A 23,875-nucleotide genomic window follows, 5' to 3' on the forward strand; every position below is an offset into this window, starting at 1 on the left:
ATGTCCAGTCCCTACACAAATGCCTTTGAAGAAATAGTTGACCCTTTTGGCAAACACATCCACGAGAATTAGTATCCCAAAAGACAGTCATCATGACTTTGCCAGCAGAGAGAGCTGCCTCCAATTTCTTCCTTTCTGGTGATTGTGAGTGGCACCATTCCAGTGACAACCTTTTTGTGTCTGGTTCAAAGTAAGGTATCCAGTTTTTGTCACCTGGAACAGTCCATGACAAAAAGGCCTTTCCATTGGCTCAAAGTGTTCCAACACTTCAGATGAAAGGGCTAGGCTACTCTTTGAATTTGTGGTGTGTTGTGAGACTTCATGGAACCCACATTGAGAATGCTTTTGAACATCCAAGAGTCTCAATCATTGCACACATGCCTCCAATGTTCACCTATAGTTGTAAAGCCAGTTGTTGAGCTGAGATACGCTGGTCTGCACAAATAATCGCATCACACCTAATCAGGAGCAGTGGTTGTGACAGGACGTCCTGAACATTGACTATCTTGGAACACAGTTTCTGCCCATCTTGATATTTTAATTCTCTTTACCCATTGCCCAACAGTACTCCTATCACATGCATCATTACCATTACTACACACAAACATCTATGGATGTTCATCATGGTTTCTTTTTCTGCAGCAAAGATTCAACTATAGCACAGTGCTTGTTATGAATGTCTTGCATATATACAATTTTGGTGGTCTCTCTCTCTCTCTCTCTCTCCCTCTCCCCCCTCTCCCTCCCTCTCTCTCTCTCTCTCTCTCTCTCTCTCTCTCTCTCTCTCTCTGTGTGTGTGTGTGTGTGTGTGTGTGTGTGTGTGTGTGTGTGTGTGTGTGTGTTTGTTTGTTTGTGTGTGTTTGTATGTGTGTATTGGGGGGGGGGGGGGGGGGGGGAGTGTTATTTATTAAACAACCCAACAACCTTCGTAAATTTTATAGAAAGTCTTTTCTGTAGATATTTGTCTGGATTATAGCCTTGTACACAAGTGAAAAGTGGACAATAAACAGTGCAGCAAGAAATGAATGGAAATTTTTGAATATGATGTAACAGGAGAATGCTGATGATACAGTGTGGAGATTGGATAACTAATGAGGAGGCACAGCATTGAACTGGGCAGAAAATAAATTTATGGGACAGCTTGATTAAACAAAGGAATTGGTTGACAGGACACAAACTGAAACATCAAGGAGTAGTTAATTTGGTAAAGGAGGGCAATGTGAGTGGTAAAAATTAAAAATGGTGTCCAAGGCTTGACTACAGTAAGCAGATTCAAATGGATGTAGGTTGTTGCAGTCATTCAGAGATGAAGAGGCTTGCACAGGGCACATTAACATGGAAGACTGCAGCAAACCAGTCTTGAGACTGAAGAGGATGACGATGACGACAATGATGTTTTTAGACCTTAAAGCTTCTAATTCGAAACCACACAAAGTAAATAAATTCTTTTGCACATGATAAATAACAAACAGGTTTGTGAATGGAGTCAGAGTCTCTTGTAGTGTGTACCACTGGAGTTTTTGTTAAGCCTCTCAGTAAAGCTCTCACGCTTACCCCACTAACTTGTGACAAATATGACACTCGTCTTTGAATCTTGTCTCTCTCTCTCTCTCTCTCTCTCTCTCTCTCTCTCTCTCTCTCTCTCTCTCTCTCTCTCTCATATTAATACAAAATAAGTATCCCAGACTGATGACCAATCGGTAGCGACTCATGCAAAATTTTACCAATCTGCTACATTGTAGGTGGCCTATAGCCTCTTAGCTTACAAGGGCAGTAATCCTAACTCAGTTGAATATGTTAATTTTATGTATGTACATAAGAAGAGAAATTTGTTAACATCGAGTATAGATTTAAGTATCAGGAAGTCGTTTCTGAAAGTATTTTTCTGGAGTGTAGCCATGTACTGAAGTGAAACATGGATGATAAATAGTTTGGACAAAAAGAGAATAGAAGCTTTTGAAATGTGGTGCTACAGAAGAATGCTGAAGATTAGATGGGTAGATCACATAACTAATGAGGAGGTATTGAATAGAATTGGGGAGAAGAGGAGTTTGTAGTTTGTGGCACAACTTGACAAGAAGAAGGAACTGGTTGGTAGGACATGTTCTGAGGCGTAAAGGGATCACAGATTTAGCATTGGAGGGCAGTGTGGAGGGTAAAACTCGTAGAGGAAGACCAAGAGATGAATACACTAAACAGATACAGAAGGGTGTAGGTTGCAGTAGGTACTGGGAGATGAAGAAGCTTGCACAGAATAGAGTAGCATGGAGAGCTGCATCAAACCAGTCTCTGGACTGAAGACCACAACAACAACAACAACATTAAACTGTTTAAATAGATGTAAATTTTATAATTAAAAGTAAAAAACTGTGAGGCATGAAATAAAATGAAAAGAAAATAAAGTATAGTAGTAATCTTCATCATAAATGCTGCTTCAGCCATGCTTAAAATTTTGGTATAGTAGTAATGCGAATCAAACCTGAGATGATGAATTACCACTCAGCACACTTGACCATTCTCCCACGGATTCGAAAATCCCTCATATTCTACACTTGCGCCGTACATTACATGCACTTTAAAAAAAAAAAAAAAAATAAATAAATAAAGAAAAATGCTGACCTGATGCTGCAAGCAACTTAGCACTCATAGTGCCGAAAAGGATAATGTCACAACAGAGCATAAGTTGAACATAGTGTGGTTGACTGTCATTTTGGTACTTCACACTGGTTTCTAGTTGTCATGAAGAGAGTGCAACAAAATATGCTTTCATCCATTTCATTTGCATTGGCAGAGAAATGGTGTGATTTTAGTGCCATTTCTGGCTCACATTCAAAGAGAATGTCATAATTTTAGTGCAAATTTGCAGTGTACCGTAGCACATGATAAATGGCCACAACTGTGAGCAATACTCAATAATCAGTCTTACAGGTGTTTTATAAATCACTTTTTCATGAATAAATTACATTTCCTTGGCATTATCCCAATGAACCGAAGCTTGGCATATGATTTTCCTATTATTTGTTTTGTGTGGTCATTCCACTTGAGGTTGCTCTAGATGATTTATCCTAGACATCTTTATGGATGTTACTGTTTCCAGAGTTTTATCACCAAAAGCTTAATCAAACACCTGTGGGTCTCATTGCCTCTTTGTGTGCAGTATATTACATTTATTTAACCTCAGTGACAACTGCCAGTCCTGCTACCAGTTATCACTCCTCTGCAGCTCTTCTTGAATTTCACTACAGTCTTCTGGCACGCAACTTTCCTATTGAAAATAGCATCATCTCGCAACAGCCATATGGAACTACTAATGTTATCCACTAGAACACTTGCATATGCTCTGAACAAGGTCCCTATCACCTTTCCTTAGGGTACTCCCCAAATTACTTTTACATCTGTCAATTTCTTCTCCCATTAAGAACTGTGTGGTGATGAAATCTTGAATCCAGCAACAAATCTTGTTCAATACTCATTAAACTCATAGTTAGTTCAGTAAACAACAGTGTGGAATTGTATCAAATGCCTTCTGGAGGTCAAGGAGTGGGACATCGATCTGGGCGCCTTTGTGGCACTACAGATTTCACATATATTTGCATGAGCTGCATTTCGCAAGATCTCTGCTTATGGAATCCATGTTCATTTTTATAGAGCACATTTTCATTCTTTCAATATGTTGTAATTAGCAGAAAGCATATTGAATAATTTCACATCAGATTGATGTTAGCAGTATAAGCCTATAATTTCATGCGTCTGTCTGACGACCATTCTTGAAATTGGAAACGACCTGTGCTTTTTTCCAATAGCTTGATATTCTTTGTCAATCCAAAAATCTTGGATAAATGTATAATCCCTGTAGAGTCTTATGGGTATCTCAAACAGTCCAGAGTCATTTCTGCTGTTGAGTGATTTCAGTTGATCTTCTATTCTACGATTGCTTCTCAATGTCTGCCATTTCAGTATTCAAGCACTTGATGAATGGAGGAAAACATTTGTTTTACGATTTTCCACAGCAAAACAATTTTGGAAGTCTGAATTTAGTGTTTTGGCCTCTCTGTCATCTTTGGTTTTGGTGCCAGTGTGGTCACTGAGTGAATGAATATGTATTTTGATATGCTTACTGGCTATGCATGATGAAAAATTATTAGGAGTTTTGGTCATATCAGAAGATATTTTACTTTTGAATCTCTTGCACACTTCTCACATTAACTTGCTCCACCCATTTTGCTTCATTTAGCTCTGTTTGGCTATTAGAGTTTGATTACCCTTAAATATGAATGAAGATTGATAAGAATAGAACTGATTTATTCACCTCTGAACATTTTCCATGTAATTGATCTCATCAATGTTTACATTCAACTATAATTACAGATATACCATACTTCATGTTAATAAATTGGACTTTATAATTACATTACCATATTTTCAATAATTAATTAATTGTTACAGTAATAAATTACACTTGCACATTACACTTTTACACATTAGACCTACATCCATATTAAATACTGATGTGTTTTAGCATTGTGTTTGTACAATATTTCATTTTATTATTTTAGATAGCTTATCAACATAAAAAATAAACCTTTTGTCATGAAATTCTTATGCAGTTTATTGTTATTTACTTTTAACTCATTTTTCAATCCTTTTTTTTCCCTTCCATACGCACTATATCAGGACTTGATTGGACTTTGTTAAAAATGTGATGCAAGATGTTTATAATTGCTGTGGATCTTCCGGTAGTCCAGTGTATGGCATGTCAGTTGCATGTGCCTTTCTTGTGCTATTCTGATGTGCACAGTAGCCAAGATTAAACTGATTTATGTTTTCCTTAGTACAGACCAGGCAACTATAAATACATAAACTCAGTACTATCATGATATTAAGTTTCCGAAAATAATTTCTGTAAGATCCTTGTGGTGCAAGTTTCACAATACATCTAACTGCTGCTTCTGCCATTTAAATGGCATGGACAGAGGTCTGTGGACTATGGCTATTCAGTTAACTAAATGTGATGAGCAGAATGCTGTTTCTTTCAGACGTGTTCACCTAAATTCGAGAAGTCTGTTGTTCTTTACTTACTGTTTAATACTTACAGTAGGGTCTTTCACTTCCTGTCTTGCCTCACTAAACTTCTTGTGGTTTGTCAGACCTACCTGTAAACACAAGAACTGCATCTCATTTATTGCCACTAGCAAGTACCATCATCCTATGAATGGGCAGCTTTACTGGGCTGGAATGTTCCCTGCAGGTGGTCAGGCTGCAAGCCCATCCACATGGGAAAGGAACTGAAAAGTATGTTGCATTAAACATAGCTGTGATTTTCTATAGTTTATTGCCATTTTGGAGATACCTATTTTTCATGCTGCTTTATTCTTTGAAAGTTAGCAGAGAAATTTGGAATTAGATATATGGTTTGTAAAAATATAAACACCTTTACTAAAACGTTTTTGTCTCATGAGCTCATCACAGTTCACTCAGTGACTGGGACCTCATGACCCTTCCCTCATCCTTGGATCTGCACATGCTCCAAAGCTTTTGCAGTGGTTTACAAAACATAGATGTAGTTCTGCTCCCATAATGGTAACTCGCTATACAGTACCAGGTATAAGGAGGTTAGAAGTTTGCTTAAGATGGAAGAAGATATCCAGTCATGTTTCACCTGCCTGACCATAAAGTTTTCACTCTATGGAAAAAAAGGGTTTTTCGCAGTCAGACAGACACACAGACAGACAACAAATTGATCCTATAAGGGTTCTGTTTTCACTGACTGGAACCTTGAAAAAAAGGTAATTCATTTTGAGACTTCCTGGCAAGTCAAAACTTTGTGCCAGACAAGCACTTGAAGCCGGGTCCTTTGCCTTTTGCAGGCAAGTGTTCTACCAACCTTTTTTTTAAACTCATTTGATTCAATGTTGTTTGTTGCATTTGACACCTGTTCAAGTTCATCACTGATCTGTTCACTTAGTTTTTTATTGCAGAGGGCAGCTAACCCTCTGACTGAACAAGCTGAGCTACTGTGCTGGCGCTAATCTTCTCTGTATCATTCCAGTTTTAGTATATGTACCGCTGAAGTGAGTGCAACAACCCACCATCAAGCTTTACTTCCACCAGTACCTCATGTTATATATTACAAACTTCACGGAAGTTCTGCATACCTTGTAGGTCTAGTACCCTCGGAAGAAAGGGTGTTGCAAGACTTGGTTTAGTAAGATATGCAGGACATCTTCTCTGAAGTTTGGAAGCTAAGAGATAAGGTACTGGTGGAAGAAAAGCTGTGAGGGCAGGTCATATGTTGTACTTGGATAGCTTTGTCGATAGAGCCCTTGTCTGTAAAAGCTCCCAGGTTTGAGTCCTGCTCTGGCACAGAGTATTAATCTGCCAGGAAGTTTCAGATCAGTGCACACACTGCTGCACCATGGAAATTCATTCTGGATAATTCATCCTGCTTGAATACCATTTATCTTATTAAACTATGGTGCCATGCCACCAAGAGTAGCAAACTGCAATATGGAATGGTACAATAATTTACTATCAGCATCCCAAGCAACCAGTTTCATCTACTTGGATGTTATTGAAATGTTAATGACAGTGTCACAATATCTGATCTTATCTTTGTTGCAATGATTAATATCTTCCATGCCTTTCTGCAATTTTATTCAATATTGCAACTGAATATGTTGACTGGGGTACAGTGAAGTGCTATTACAACTGCTTTAATACTTTTGTTAATATTAGCACATTACGCAGTTGCTTAAGAACAAATAATGTGTTACTAATAATTGTCCCATGAGCAAATATCACAGTTCACTCAGTGCAGTTATGGGCTATTCTCTACATCCATACATATATAGACAGTGGTATAGTTGTAACTTACATCATTAATTTCAGTTCAGGTGTAGCACGTATAATCCTTGTGCACTGGCCAACATTTAGTTCATTATACTTTCTTCCAATACTATGGATTCATTATCAAAACTTTAGTGTGGAAGTTATTCAACACACTGTTAGGCCACAATATCTATTTTCCAAAAGCACTGAGTGGCACGCAACTGTCTCTGATTACCATACTCAAAACTAGTTCACAAAAAAAATATATAGGGCCTACTGTAGAACATTCAAAAGTTTGTGTTTTTCATTTCTAAATATGAAAATGCGCTATCAGCCAACAATGGGAGAACTGATTTTACAAGAGGAAAATCATAAAAGTCACCTTACTACAAGCATTTATATAAGAGGACGCATTAGGTTGATCTACAGCAGAATGTCTCAAAGACAACAAGTGAGGCAGAAAAATAATTTAGGGATACACTTTGGTTATAAATAAGGGGGAAAATGGTGTGGATGAGTTTCAGTAATATTATAAATAAAGACAGAGCAGAATAAAAGCTGATTTAGGGAACTATGCTGTTGCTCAAGCTCCATACACAAAACTTTTAGGCATATGCGTGAGCACTTGAGATGAGAGAAGTATCTAGGAGTTTTGAAAAGTAAGTAAATGCTGCTATGTGCTAAGAATGCTTCAGGAGCGTTGCAGTACTGAGTATTTAGTGAAAACAATCTTGAATGTTTTAGAGACTCATGATATTCCCAAAAAGGATTGCAGAGGACAAAACTATGACAATGTTTCAAATATGCTGGGGAAGTATACTGGTCTAAAAGCAAGAATCAAAGAGAAATGTGAATCTGCCACCTTTGTACCATGTGTGGGACATTCACTAAACTTGCTAGGTGTCCAAGCTGCTGGGTGTGTATCAGAGGCAACAAAGTTTTTTGAATTGATTCAGAAAGTGTACAACTTTTTGTCAAGCTCTACCCACTGATGGAATATATTGACAGAGATTTAGGTTCAAAAAAAGTTGTTAAAAGTCTTTTACAAGCCAGATGGTCAGCCCAAGCTGATGCAGTAATGCCTTGCATGACGGTCATCAACAAATTATAAAAACTTTGATGCCCATCGCAGAAAATATTGAGCAGGCAAGAGAAACTAGAGACGAAGCCCTTAGTCTGTCCACAAAAATGGGAAAGTTATAATTTATTATACTAATGGAAATTTGGAGCTCTATATTGGAAAGAATTGACAAAACAAGTAATTATCTTCAGAAAGAAACAATTACAATGCACGTTGCAACTAACTAAATTTGATGATTTCAAATCATTTGCTAAAGATTACAAGGACCTATCTCAAAGAACAAAACGTAGGAACTCACACCACAGTAGTTTTTTTGGTGGCTCTGCATCATCAGTCCAACTAAATGGAAAAGAGAAATTCAAAAAAGAAACTTTTCTTCCCATAATTGGATAATTGATACCCTGAGCATTCCTCTAAACCAGCGATTATATTTGTGTGAGAACACTAGTCAACGTTTTGGTTTATTTTATCGCTTGAAAACTCTGAATTCTGAAGAGCTGAAACAAAGTTGCAAAGAATTTGCTGAAATTTATTATGAAGACTCTGATGAGCAATAATTGGAAACAGAATGTTTGCATGTAACAGAATACTTGAAAATTGTTTATAGTAAAAATGGAGAAACTAATAGTATATCGGAAATATATCACTTTCGAAAGAAAACAAAATTGAAGACACATTTCCATACGTAGAAATCACAATGAAAATCTTTTTAAGCATGATGGTAACCAACTGCATTGCGGAACGCTCCTTCTCCAAATTGAAAAGAATAAATAATGAATTAAGTAGTACAATGCTTCAAGAGAGATTAACCAGTTTATTGCTGATGTCCATAGAGTGTGATATGCTCAAAAACATAGATTTTGAAGAAGTGATTAATTATTTTGCTCTTCTCAAATCTAGAAGGGTATTCTTCAATCAACATAGATTTTTAAGCATTAACCTGTGAATGCTAAAAGAGTTACTTCTGTGGATTCTATTATATTATCTACTCATTTAATGTGACTGTAAACAAATAAAAATATATCTAGAACCTTACTGATCTACTTTCTTTGTCTATTCTAACAAAATAGTGCACTATTTAGATTTAAGTTAGCTGACAGGTATACCTGCTTAAAGGAAGTCCCTCTAACTGTTCCCATTCTAAAAGGGAAATTGGTTCGGTAATGGGCAATTAGGGCAATAAGTGGTGTAAGTTCACGAACCTCTAGTCGACCCCTGTTCACGTGTCTGGGTATTTTGACATTGGCCTCTCAATGTATATATATTCCTTGCTGTCATTTCTTGTTAACAATATTAACTTATTCCCAAGAATAAGCAGCTTTCACCTAGTTAATACTCAGCAGAAATCAAACCTGCACTTGGATCAGACCTCATTAACTCTTGTGCAGAAAGGTGTGCAGCATACTGCTGCATCCATTTTCAATAAGCTAGCACTCAAATTAAAAAATCTTAGCTGCAATCCACACGCTTTCAAATCCAAACCGAAGAGTTTCCTCATGGGTCACTTCTATTCTGTCCAGCAGTTCTTTGGAAAATTAAGCTGATTCTTGTTGTATTGTTGACTGCATTTACTTAAACTCATGAATTGGCATTTTTCAGGTTCATAAACATTTTATTTTTATCTGTTATTACTTTTATGTTGTAATTTCATGTACTGACATGTTCCATGACCTTGGAGATTTGCTCCTCAGTTTGGTCCTACGGAACTTGACGTATAAATAAATAAATATCAAGGTCATAGGGATACATTATCCTATGTGCCAATGGCCCCAATAAGTTAAAGACGGCGCTGGTCAATGGATGCTGTGACATCACCTTTTGGTGTGTGTTTTCAGTTTGGTTGGTTGTTAGCGAAGACAGCAAGTGTGGGGTGAAGAGGAATGTTCAATACGAGTAATGTAATGTTAATGGCTGCCGTTATGTCACCTCTTGGTGCATATATTCATAGTTTTGTTGTTAGTTGGGAAGCCAAAAAATATGAAAAAAAAGAAGCATAACACTAATCTAATCTAATCTACTGGTTGTGGTGACATACTGATCAGTAGCTTATGTCGAGGCAAAGGTTAGATCGGAAGGTTACCATCTGGTTGTGAGTTGGTGAAGCCAACTAATGTGGCATAAAAAAACGTGGTTGTGGTGCAAAAGTGATCTGCAGCTTTGGCCGAGATCAAGGTTTGGTTGAAGATTACAGTTTGGTTGTTTGTTGTAGAAGCTAAAGAATTGGTACTAAAAAGGCCTGATTGTGTTGACAGACGCCCAGGTTCCCGGGTTCAATTCCCAGTGGGGTCAGGGATTTTTCTCTGCCTCGTGATGACTGGGTGTTGTGTGATGTCCTTAGGTTAGTTAGGTTTAAGTAGTTCTAAGTTCTAGGGGACTGATGACCATAGCTCCCATAGTGCTCAGAGCCATTTTAACCATTTTGTGTTGACAGACTGATCTGTACCTTACCTCGTTTGAAATAATCGGCAGTAACATCACATTAAAGATGCCATATTGTTTATGTCGTTTGTCGCATTTTTCCTATGTCATTGGTCAAAGCTGACGAAATAAATCAAACATACCTCTGTATCCCAAATGCGAAAGCAAAAAACCTTGTTGTGGTGACAGACTGATCTGTAACTTAGGCCGAGATCTATGTTAGGTTGGTAGGTGATAGTTTAGTTGAGAGCTGGCGAAGCCAACGAATGTGAAAGCAGCAAACCTTATTGTGGTGACACTGAGCTCAGCCCATGCTAAAAAAACCGCCACTGATATCACGTTGTAGTCGCCATGTTGTTTATGACGTTTGCCTCGTGTTTCCAACGTCACTGGTCAAAGCTGACGACTAGTATCGAATATTCCTAATTTTTAAATAATGGGACTAGTACTGTACATGCAAACCAAGTCGACACTCTGCACAATGGCTTATGTGAGCGACCGTGAAGGAATTTCCCACTTTACAGTCGCTTCCATCAACCACAGCACCGAATGTCATCTTAGTTTGCGCGAATATTACTTGGGCCCAAATCTTCGCCTTTGCAGAGCAGCTCTGTTACTAATTCATCCTGTTCTTTTAGAGTCAGATGCCCTTTTGCGTGCGAGGAAGAATTTCATGGCCAAGGTCTACAGATTATTTTCACCGATGCTGATTTCTCTCTGTAGCGAAGTGTACACTACAAACTTCCTGGTACTGGAACTTAGTGTCGGAGTGAGCCTCTAACTTGGACCTTCGCTTTCTGTGGGCGCTGTCTATGGCCCAGATCTCCACTACAGATCGAAAGAATCATCTTCAAACAAAATCATAGAATTGCGTCTATACATCGGTAGCGAATTTCTCCAGTGCACCCGATTTTCCAATACTGGTATTAGATAATACAGGTTGTTCACTGGACAGTTTCAGCGCTTAAGCAGCACACTGATTACTCTGTAATATACATGAATGCCATATTTTCATTTTTTTTCCATAATCACGTTCTATTACAGGATGCTCGTATATCTTTATACCGTATGCAAGATGGAAAAGGATATGGTGTAACAATGAACATTAATGTGTTGATAATTATAAATAGCCTGCCGGACGCTGCAGAAGTATTTAAATAAATCACGCATGGTTCGTACCGGTATCATAAACATGATTTTGTAATTGCTAAATGAAAATATTGACAGTACATGGAAAAATCGCTTACGGTATCTCGTTTTGCAGGACTGCAAAATAATCATCTAGAATTTATTTCGTACTTACGTTGCACAGAAATCCACAATAACTGGTTGTTTGCTGTTCTTCACCTTTTCATTGAATTCCGTGAGATTTTTGACGGTGAAGCTTACCGATCGTTTAATAGTTTCTTGGGTAGCTGCATGAGAATGCTTATGGACCTCTCTCAGAAGTGAACAACATTTCGAAAAGAAAGGGCGAGACATAGTGACTTATCTTGGAGTACTGTTGTTAATAATTCTTTTATGACGTTACACTTGAAAATTTCGATGACAAATGACTGTCGCTCAGGGAAGTTCGGGTCATTTGTTTCTTGTACCAGGCGGTTCTCATGGTTCCTGGTTAGCTATTATATTGTCTTTGATTCGGAGCGTCTGCGTCGTCTAGTACTGCGAACGCAGCTTTGCAGTTTCCGCGGAATTACACGATCAATGGCACGAGAATGGACGAAGATGTTATTAATTATGAACGCCCCTTGAACGAATGTTATATCGCTGACTATGACAGCAGCAATATCGCCTAACCATCGGTCACTCTCTTCGACATACCCACACACGATCGTTTTGTCAAGTAATTTCAACCAGAGTTTCGAGCGACACTGTTTCGTGAAATTGTGCTATGGCAAAGAACTGCTGTGTTTAGCAGCAGTGGCAGGTGAAAGATTCCGTAAAATCTTTATTATATATATACAGGGTGTTACAAAAAGGTACGGCCAAACTTTCAGGAAACATTGCTCACAGACAAAGAAAGAAAATATGTTATGTGGACATGTGTCCGGAAACGCTTACCTTCCATGTTGGAGCTCATTTTATTACTTCTCTTCAAATCACATTAATCATGGAATGGAAACACACAGCAACAGAACATACCAGCGTGACTTCAAACACTTCGTTACAGGAAATGTTCAAAATGTCCTCCGTTAGCAAGGGTACATGCATCCACCCTCCGTCGCATGGAATCCCCGATGAGCTGATGCCGCCCAGGAGAATGGCGTATTGTATCACAGCCGTCCACAATATGAGCACGAAGAGTCTCTACATTTGGTACCGGGGTTGCGTAGACAAGAACTTTCAAATGCCCCCATAAATGAAAGTCAAGAGGGTTGAGGTCAGGAGAGCGTGTAGGCCATGGAATTGGTCCGCCTCTACCAATCCATCGGTCACCGAATCTGTTGTTGAGAAGCGTACGAACACTTCGACTGAAATGTGCAGGAGCTCCATCGTGCATGAACCACATGTTGTGTCGAACTTGTAAAGGCACATGTTCTAGCAGCACAGGTAGAGTATTCCGTATGAAATCATGATAACGTGCTCCATTGAGCGTAGGTGGAAGAACATGGGGCCCAATCAAGACATCACCAACTATGCCTGCCCAAACGTTCACAGAAAATCTGTGTTGATGACGTGATTGCACAATTGCGTGCGGATTCTCGTCAGACCACACATGTTGATTGTGAAAATTTACAATTTGATCACGTTACTGACGAAACTAAAATGAGCTCTAACATGGAAATTAAGCGTTTCCGGACACATGTCCACTTAACATATTTTCTTTATTTGTGTGTGAGGAATGTTTCCTGAAAGTTTGGCCGTACCTTTTTGAAACACCCTGTAGATACTTCATCCATCCTGGGAATTGAGAATTTCGACGATTTTGAGCTGTTATCGAAACCGATTCTGGCAAGATATCAAAATATGTGACATAAATGGCCGTATCTTTTGACTGTATTGACATAGAAGCTTAAATTCTTTACACCACCAAGGGACGGTGTTCGTCACATACACTTCAACCTGATACGTCTACCAAATCCTGAAAAAGAGGTCTTAACACATGGACAGGCAGTCGGATAACATGACAAAAAGTTTTTTCGTATGGTGTAATTACAAATTTAACAGTCCACGGATTTTTTTCCCTTTACTTGTGGTGTAAAACCTTGTTTCTTCACAAATTTCATAATTCTAGGTCAACGGGAAGTACCCTATAGCTTTTGATGAGTGTGTTAGTGAGTATCAAAATGTTACAGAAAAGGCCGCGTCTTTTGATTCCATTGACGTAGAAGCTTAAATGTTTTACACCGCAAAGAGACCTTAGACCTTAATTTCCACTTGATATGTCTACGAATTCTTCAGAAAAATGGGTCTTAACAAACGGACATATGAATAAAATATGACAAAAAATAATTTTTTCGTGTGAGATGATTACAAATGAACGGTATTCGGATTTTTTCCTTAGTTACAGTGTACAATCTTGCACCTTGACGAATTTTGTGATTCCAGGTCAATGGGGAGTACCTTATAGGTCCTGACGAGTGTGTTTTGCGACTATCAAAATATATGATTGCATTGACTAACAAGCTTAAATTTTTTACACCACCAAGGAACCATAGGCCTTAGTATGTGGCATAAATTACAACTTTGTTATGTCTACCCGTCCCTTAGAAGAAGGGTTTTTAATAGTCGGACAGACAGACAGACGGACAACAAAGTGATCTTATAAGGATTATCGCCCTCGGCAACTCATGCAATTGCGCGTAACATGGGGACGAATCAGATAAATGTTAGAAATGTCCCTCATGTGCAATTTTTAATCTGTGTCACTTATAGCGTGTGTACAACCTGGAACCAGATGACTATCCAGTAAGAGCTTAGTTTTCACACTGGTACCGGAAACAGTGTTAAATGGTTCCTACCTTTGTATGACAGTTTTCTCACTGATTATAAATATTGCTACGATGTAGCTTTCCCATTAAAAAGAATTAACATAAGTGAGAGGACAAAAACATGGGTAAAACAAGGGCTTGAAAAATCAGCGACCACCCTTAGAAACCTAAGCAAACATGCTAAAATAAATACAACAATAAAACCATACTATAGAAAACATAGAAGGATCTATAGGAAAGTTTTACCGGCAGCAAAAAGGCTAAGCAATGATTCATACATTAATAATGGAAGCAATAAATCAAAATCGATTTGGAAGGTTAGAAACAATAGCATAGGAAAATGTAAAACCAAGACCCATAATTTCAAAATTAAAAGTGAGGGTAAACCGATAGAAGATGCTCAACAGGTAGCCAATATATTCAATGAACATTATGTGGACATAGCACCGAACCTAATTAAAAGTCTGTGCAATTCAAACAACAAAAACATAAAAGTACCAACTTGTGAAAAGACAATGTTTCCGTACCCAGTAACAGAATGAAGTTACAAATGCTATTAATAAACTAAAAAATAAAATGTCTTGTGGTATTGACGGAATTCCAGACAAGGTAATCAAACATAGTTCTACCAGTATAGATAATCACACAACTGACATTATTAATAGTTCTTTCAGAACAGGGGTGAACTCTCCATAATAAAGCAACTTCACAAAAAGAACAGTACAGCTGACGTAAATAATTATAGGCCAGTGTCATTATTGTCAGGTTTCACTAAAGTAATTGAAAGACTGATGTATGAAAGGCTAGCCAACTTCCTGAATAAAAATAGAACACTGGCTAATGCTCAAAATGGGTTTAGAAAGAACAGATCCACTGAAACGGCAGTCTTCCAATTCATGAAAATGGTTCTAAATGCCTTGGACAAGAACGAATTAAGCTGTGGAATATTCTTAGATTTATCTAAAGTATTTGATTTAATCAGCCATGACTTATTGCTATGAAACTAGAATGTTATGGGGTCCGTGGACTTGCCTTCAAATGGTTCAAGTCTTATCTCTCTGATAGAAAACAGAAAGTACAAATATGCCATGAAGGCAAAGAGTTTCTTTCAGATTAAAAAAAAAAGCTACAGAGTGTCCCAGGGTTCTGAGTTAGGCCCTCTGTTGTTCTTGGTGTACATAAACGATTTGCCAAACCATCTGACAGTTGCAGAAACGGTGATGTTCGCTGATGACACTAGCATTTTTATAAAAGGATACACTGAGGACAGCAGAGTGTCTCTAGGACAATAAATGAGACAGGAAAATGGTTTAGTGATAATGCTTTGATCATAAAAAAGGATAAAACGGTATTGATGATTACAGTAATATTAAAAGTAAAGCTAGAAGAAGAGTAAAAGCTGAGTTAGGGAACTATGTTATTGCACAAGCTCCATACACAAAATTCCTCGGTATATGGGTGGATTAGCACTTGAGATGGGAAAAGCAGCTAGAAGTTTTGAGTAAAAAATGAAGTAAATGCTGCTATGTGCTAAGAATGCTTCGGGAATACTGCAACCCTCAATCATTGCTGTGTGCGTATCATGCTTACATGAACAGTTTGCTTAGATATGGTGTGATCTTCTGTGGAAATACAGGTACGGCAAAACAAGCTTTCAAACTTCAAAAAAGAGCTATTAGAATAATGAAAGGGGCTCCCTGAAGAGTGTCATGCAGGGAACTATTTAAAGAATTTAAAATATTGACTCTTCCTAGCTTAAACATCTATGAATGTGTATGCTTTCTGAAAACTCATCAGGAATTTTCAACATTAAATAATCAGGTTCATAACCATGAAACAAGGAACAGGGATGATTTTCACAGAGACATCCACAAAGGAGTGTTGTACCAAAAGAGTGTAAACTACCAGCCCAAAATACTTTTTAGTGCATTGCCTTCTATAATAAAGAAAATTAAAGAATTTCATAAATTCAAGGTAGATCTTAAACAATTTTTACTAACACATAGTTTTTATAGCATTGAAGAATGTCTGAACAGGGAAAAGTAATATTATTTATATATACTGATATAAAATATTTGTATATATTATCCAAGTTTTAGAAACAAATTAAAGATAAGAAACTGTATTGTAATTGACTACATCCACACAATGTATATTATTAATGGATGAATAAAGAGATTGATTGATTGATTGATTGATTGACATTCCGTCCTATGTGCTGTTTGCAGATCAAGAAATGTTCGCGAGTGATTGGATCTTCAACATCCACAATTCACACGTTTTGAGTGAGGCTAATCGACATGCCGCATTTGCGGTTCTACGTGAATGTGTGGGAAGATGTTATTGGTGACTATTTAACTGGACCATACCTCCTTGCCTAGGCCATTAAATGAGAGACATTATTACAATTTCCTCGCCAGAGCATTGCCAGAGTTGCTGATGTGCCACTCGCAAGACAGCGCTTCGTTGTTTCAGCATGACGGGGGGCCAGCACATTTCAGTCATCCTGTGCGTCGATTCTTGAGCCGACAGTTTCGACAAGAGTGGGTTTGCAGTGGTGGTCCTGTACCATGGCCTACTCGATTCCTTTATTTGATCGCTCTCGACTTTTTTTTTGTGTTACGAGAGATGTGCAACCTTGTTTGCAAAACCTCTGTTGAATCAGGGGAGGATCTGGTTGCCCAGGTAGTAGCAGCAACAGTAGGACTTAAGGACACTCCTGCAGTCTTTGACCATGTTAGACAGAACGTGATATATCAGTGTAACATCTGTTTACAAGTCAATGGAGGCATTTTTGAACAGCTACTGTAATTGAAGTAATTTTGTTATGTTAATGTTGTTGCCCTTCGGTAATAAAGAATTAAAACTTGTTTGTGCAACTTTTTGTTCTCACAGGGAAACACATCAGAAATACTTTTTTCACTATCCCAAGCAACCTTACAGAGTTTTTTACTTTAATTAGTTTTCACCTATAGGCAACACCCTCTACCGGTTTCGAACATTCTCCTAGGAAAATGTCATAGTAGAGGAAATATTTGTTTCCGTGTCCCGTAAATATTTACACTATCTCCACATAGCTATAACAGTGTTATCAAAAGCAGTGACGCTGGTTCCCACAACTACGCTATTTTAAAATGTATGAGCGATTGAAGATTATGTAAAATGGCAAGGGATTTAAGTATAGCACTTGAATAGGTATGATTAAAAGAATTAAAGTCTCCACTCATCTTACTGTAATATTACCGCATTCTCTTTAGAAACTAAAAACTTTAACAAAGCGTCAATCTGTGACAGAAATACAAAAAAAAAATAATAATAATAATAAATAAATAAATAAAAAAAAAATCAGCTGGAGCCTTTTAATTGTGACTGCAGCATCACTTTTAACTTTCGATGAATTTCTACTTGCACGATAGAGGCTTTAAAATGTGAATCAATGCCTGTGGTATCTGTACGTCTCCTTGGTCTGCTTGCAAAGTTACAACTCGAAGTTTAACTCAACTCTTCAGATTGGTTGGTGCTGCCTGAATAACTCTGTAAAGTGAAGTCCTTATTCCGCAGGGCTATACCGAAACGAAAAAGAACTACAAAACCACGTTCAGTGGAGAAATGGCTCGCAGCCAGCCATATTGCGACACAGAGGCGATTCATCACCGGCGATTCATTTGATAGCTTGAGAATTACAAGCGATCCATCGCTGCGATCTATGCACGATTATGCTATCTGCTGCTTACACAACAAATTATTATTATTATTATTTTGGTGTTCAGTGCTACTGCGTCATATAGACAAAGCACGTAAATACACTGAAGCGCCATAGAAACTGGTACAGGCATACGTATTCAAATACAGAGATATGTAAACAGGCAGAAGACGGCACTGCGGTCGGCAACGCCTGTATAAGACAACAAGTGTCTGACGCAGTTGGCAGATCATTTACTGCTGCTACACTGGCATGTTATCAAGATTTAAGTGAGTTTGAACGTGGTGTTATAGTCGGAGCACGAGCGATTGGACACGGCATCTCCGAAGTAGCGATGAAGTGGAGATTTTCACGTACGACCGTTTCACGAGTGTCCCGTGAATATCAGGAATCCGACATTGCTGCGGCCGAAAAATGATTCTGCAAGAACAGGACCAACGACTACTGAAGAGAATCGTTCAACGTGACAGAAGTGCAACCCTTCCGCAAACTGCTGCAGATTTCAGTGCTGGGCCATCAACAAGAGTCAGCGTGCGAAACATTTAACGAAATATCATCGATATAGGCTTTCGGAGCCAAAGACCCTCTCGAGTACACTTGATGACTGCACGACACAGAGCTTACCCCTCGCCTGGGACCGTCAACACCGACATTGGACTCTTGATTACTAGAAACGTGTTGCCTGATCGGACGAGTTCTCGTTTCAAATTATATCGAGCGAATGGACGTTTACGGGTATGGGTTGAACCCCATGAATCCATGGATCTTGCATGTCAGCAGGGAACTGTTCAGGCTGATGGAGGCTCTGTAATGGTGTGGGGCGCGTGCAGTTGAATGATATGGGGCCCCTGATACGTCTAGATACGGCTCTGAAAGGTGACACGTACGTAAGCATCATGTCTAATCACTTGCGTCCATTCATGTCCATTGTGCATTCCGACGGACTTGGGCGATTCCAGCAGGACAATGCGACACCACACACGTCCAGAACTGTTACAGAGTGGCTCCAGGACACTCTTCTGAGTTTAAACACTTCCGCTGGCCACCAAACTCCCCAGATACGAACATTATTGAGCATGTCTGGGATGCCTTGCAACGTGCTATTCAGAAGAGATCCCCACTCCCTCTTACTCTTGCGGATTTAGGGACAGCCCTGCAGGATTCACTGTGTCAGTTCCCTCCAGCACTACTTGAGACATTATTAGAGTCCATGCCACGTCGTGTTGCGGTACTTCTGCGTGCTCGGGAGCGCCCTACACGATATTAGGCAGGTGTACTAGTTTCTCTGGCTCGTCAGTATAATTACACTACTGGCCATTAAAATTGCTACACCACGAAGATGACGTGCTACAGACGCGTAATTTTCAGCGCATTCACACAATGTTGGCACCGGTGGCGACACCTACAACGTGCTGACATGAGGGAAGTTTCCAGCCGATTTCTCATACACAAACAGCGGTTGACCGGCGTTGCCTGGTGAAACGTTGTTGTTATGCCTCGTGTAAGGAGGAGAAATGCGTACCATCACGTTTCCGACTTTGATAAAGGTCGGATTGTAGCCAATCGCGATTGCGGTTTATCGTATTGCGACATTGCTGCTCGCGTTGGTCGAGATCCAATGACTGTTAGCAGAATATGGATCGGTGGGTTCAGGAGGGTAATACAGAACGCCGTGCTGGATTCCAACGGCCTCGTATCACTAGCAGTTGAGATGACAGGCATCTTATCCGCATGGCTGTAACGGATCGTGCAGCCACGTCTGAGTCAACAGATGGGGACGTTAGCAAGACAACAACCATCTGCACGAACAGTTCGACGACGTTTGCAGCAGCATGGATTATCAGCTCGGAGACCATGGCTGCGGTTACCCTTGACGCTGCATCACAGACAGGTGCGCCTGTGATGGTGTACTCAACGACGAACCTGGGTGCACGAATGGAAAAACGTCATTTTTTCGGGTGAATCCAGGTTCTGTTTACAGCATCATGATGGTCGCACCCGTGTTTGGCGACATCGCGGTGAACGAACATTGGAAGCGTGTATTCGCCATCGCCATCTGGCGTATCACCCGGCGTGATGGTATGCGGTGCCATTGGTTACACGTCTCGGTCACCTCTTGTTCGCATTGACGGCACTTTGAACAGTGGACGTTACATTTCATATGTGTTACGACCCGTGGCTCTACCCTTCATTCGATCCCTGCGAAACCCTACATTTCAGCAGGATAATGCACGACCGCATGTTGCAGGTCCTGTACGGGCCTTTCTGGATACAGAAAATGTTCGACTGCTGCCCTGCCGGCACATTCTTCAGATCTCTCACCAATTGAAAACGTCTGGTCAATTGTGCCGAGCAACCGGCTCGTCACAATATGGCAGTCACTACTCTTGATGAACTGTGGTATCGTGTTGAAGTTGCATGGGCAGCTGTACCTGTACACGCCATCCAAGCTCTGTTTGACTGAATGCCCAGGCGTATCAAGGCCGTTATTACGGCCAGAGGTGGTTGTTCTGGGTACTGATTTCTCAGGATCTATGCACCCAAATTGAGTGAAAATGTAATCACATGTCAGTTCTAGTATAATATATTTGTCCAATGAATACCCGTTTATCATCAGCGTTTCTTCTTGGTGTAACAATTTTAATGGCGCTCTCCGACTTTGTGAGTTCAGTATTCCTCCTATGAAATACTCACACGATACAATCAGCAGTGTTGTGATTCAGCACGAATTGAACAGCTCAAGCAGCTTATGACACAACTAAAAAAAAACTCGGGCTCTGCTCGAACTTTCTATCGCCCCGTGATCTAGCGACTACTATTGGCACTGTTTCCACGTGTATTAATGCTAGTGCGCAGGGGATTGCTTCCTCACTCTTGTCCAGTCTGCGGATATATACACTTATGCGTGTATGTTACGATGTGAAAGCCGGGTGACGCATATGTCTGGCCGGCTCTCGAGCGAGCCGATGACAAAACTGTAATTACACCGCGAGGTTTTGAGGGCTACGCATGCACAAGTGACAAAATTGCCACTCTCCGTGCATTCTCCTCTCCCATTTGCTTTCCGACTATTGACACAGCAACACACAAACACGGTATCCGCGTCTTCGCAAAACGTGACTGTGCACGAAGACGACATCGGTAATGACATTCTTATACAAGTGGAAAGAAGACCAGCACTATGCGACAAAAATTTACATTATTAAGAAATAAATATGTAGATTAAAAGATGAGATAAAATCAGTCGAATAACATTTTCAAGTTCTTATGTTGACTTGGGACAGACTACGTCATATTCATATTTTTGTATGTTTATGCAAGTAAACCCCTGGGAGAGGGGGAGGGGAGGTAGGTTTGCGTGCCTCAGCGATACAGATAACCGTACCGTACGTGCAACCATAAGAGACGGGTATCTGTTGAGAGGCCAGACAAACGTATGGTTCCTGAAGAGGGGCAGCAGCCTTTTCAGTAGTTGCAGGGGCAACAGTCTGGATGATTGGCTGATCTGGCCTTGTAGCATTAACCAAAACGGCCTAGCTGTGCCGGTACTGCGAACGGGGGTAAGCTACTACGAGCAGCATAAAAAACGCATAATTTTAGCCACGATAGACACGATGCCCACGCATACCACAGTAGTACAAGTTTATATGCCAACTAGCTCCGCAGATGACGAAGAGAGAAAAGAAATGTATAATAAGATAAAATAATTATTCAGATGGTGAAGGGGGACGCATTTAATAGTCATGGGGACCGGGGGAACTGGAATTCGATGGTAGGAAAACGATGGAGAAGGAAAACTAGTAGGTGAATATGGGCTGGGGGTAAGGCATGAAAGAGAAAGCCGCCTGGTAGAATTTTGCATAGAGCAAACTTTAATCATAGGTAACACTTGGTTTAAGGATCATGAGAGAAGGTTATATACCTGGAAGAGGCTTGGAGACAAGAAGGTTTCAGATAGATTATACTGTATCATGGTAAGATAGAGATTCAGGAACCGGGTTTTAAATTGTAAGATATTTCCAGGGCCAGATGTGGACTCTGACCACAATCTATTGGTTATGAACTGTAGATCACAACTGAAGAAACTGCAAAGAGGTGGGAATTTAAGGAGATGGGACCTGGATAAAATGAAAGAACCAGAGGTTGTGGCGAGTTTCAGAGAGCGCATAAGGGAACGAATGACAAGAACGGGGGAAACAAACACAGTAGAAGAAGAATGGGTTGCTTTGAAGGATGAAATAGTGAAGGGAGCAGATGATCAAGCAGGTAAAAAGACGAGGGCTAGTAGAAATCCTTGGGTAACAGAAGAGATATTGAATTTAATTGATGAAAGGAGAAAATAGAAAAATGTAGTAAATGAAGCAGCCAAAAAAGAATACAAATGTCTCAAAAATGAGATCGACAGAAAATCCAAAATGGCTACGCAGGGATGGCTAGAGGTCAAATGTAAGGATGTAGAGGCATATATCACTAGGGGTAAGACAGATACTGCCTACAGGAAAATTAAAGAGACCTTTGGAGAAAAGAGAACCGCTTGTATGAATATCAACAGCTCAGTTGGAAAACCAGTTCCAAGCAAAGAAGGAAAGACAGAAAGGTGGAAGGAGTACATAGAGGGTCCATACAAGGGCGATGTACTTGAGGGAAATATTATAGAAATGGAAGAGGACGCAGATGAAGATGAAATGGGAGATATGATACTGCGTGAGGAGTTTGAGAGAGCGCTGAAAGACCTAAGTCGAACAAGGCACCGGGAGTAGACAACATTCCATTAGAGCTACTGATAGCCTTGGGAGAACCAGTCCTGACAAAACTCTACCATCTGGTGAGCAAGAAGTATGACACAGGCGAAACCCCTCAGATTTCAAGAAGAATATAATAATTCCAATCCCGAAGAAAGCAAGTATTGACATGTGAAAATTACCATACTATCAGTTTAGTAAGTCACGGCTGCAAAATACTAACACGAATTCTATACAGACGAATGGAAAAAACTTGTAGAAACCAACCTCAGGGAAGATCAGTTTGGATTCCATAGAATGTTGAACACGTGAAGCAATACCGACCCTATGACTTATCTTAGAAGATATATTAAGGAAAGGCAAAACCACGTTTCTAGCATTTTTAGACTTAGAGTAGGCTTTTGACAATATTGACTGGAATATCTCTTTCAAATTCTGAAGGTGGCAGGGGTCGAATACAGAGAGCGAAAGGCTATTTACAATTAGTACAGAAACCAGATGGCTGTTATAATAGTCGAGGCCACGAAGCAGTGGTTGAGAAGGGAGTGAGACAGGGTTGCAGCCTATCTCCAAGATTATTCAATCTGTATATTGAGCAACCAGTAAAGGAAACAAAAGAAAAAAATGCAGTAGGAATAAAATAAAAACTTTGAGGCTTGCCGATGATATTGTAATTCTGTCAGAGACAGCAAAAGACCTGGAAGAGCAGTTGAACGGAACGGGCAGTGTCTTGAAAGGAGGATATAAGATGAGGTATCGAATATATTGCTTCTCCCGAGGAGATCACGAATGTAAAATTAGAGAGATTAGAGCGCGCACGGAGGCTTTCAGACAGTCGTTCTTCCCGCGAACCATACGCGACTGGAACAGGAAAGGGAGGTAATGACAGTGGCACGTAAAGTGCCCTCCGCCACACACCGTTGGGTGGCTTGCGGAGTATCAATGTAGATGTAGATGTAGATGTAGATGTAAAAGCAAGACGAGGATAGTGGAATGTAGTGGAATTAAATCAGGTGATGCTGAGGGAATTAGATTAGGAAAAGAGACACTTAAAGTAGTAGATGAGTTTTGCTATTTGGGAAGCAAAATAACTGATGTTGGTCGAAGTAGAGAGGATACAAAATGTAGCCTGGCAATGGCAAGGAAAGCGTTTCTGAAGAAGAGAAAT

General features: G+C 39.8%; 1 protein-coding gene across 1 annotated transcript in view; it reads right to left on the bottom strand.

The window, feature by feature from the left end:
* LOC124607408 (thioredoxin, mitochondrial-like) overlaps positions 1 to 23,875 on the bottom strand; it is a 63,187-nt gene that overhangs the window by 11,442 nt on the left and 27,870 nt on the right. Inside the window, exon 2 of the mRNA XM_047139733.1 lies at positions 5,080 to 5,153. Within this exon, the coding sequence (XP_046995689.1) occupies positions 5,080 to 5,153 (74 nt within the window). The remainder of the gene's footprint in view (positions 1 to 5,079; positions 5,154 to 23,875) is intronic.

Source organism: Schistocerca americana, chromosome 3 (genome assembly GCF_021461395.2).
Source record: "Schistocerca americana isolate TAMUIC-IGC-003095 chromosome 3, iqSchAmer2.1, whole genome shotgun sequence".
Taxonomy (NCBI): Eukaryota; Metazoa; Arthropoda; class Insecta; order Orthoptera; family Acrididae; genus Schistocerca; species Schistocerca americana.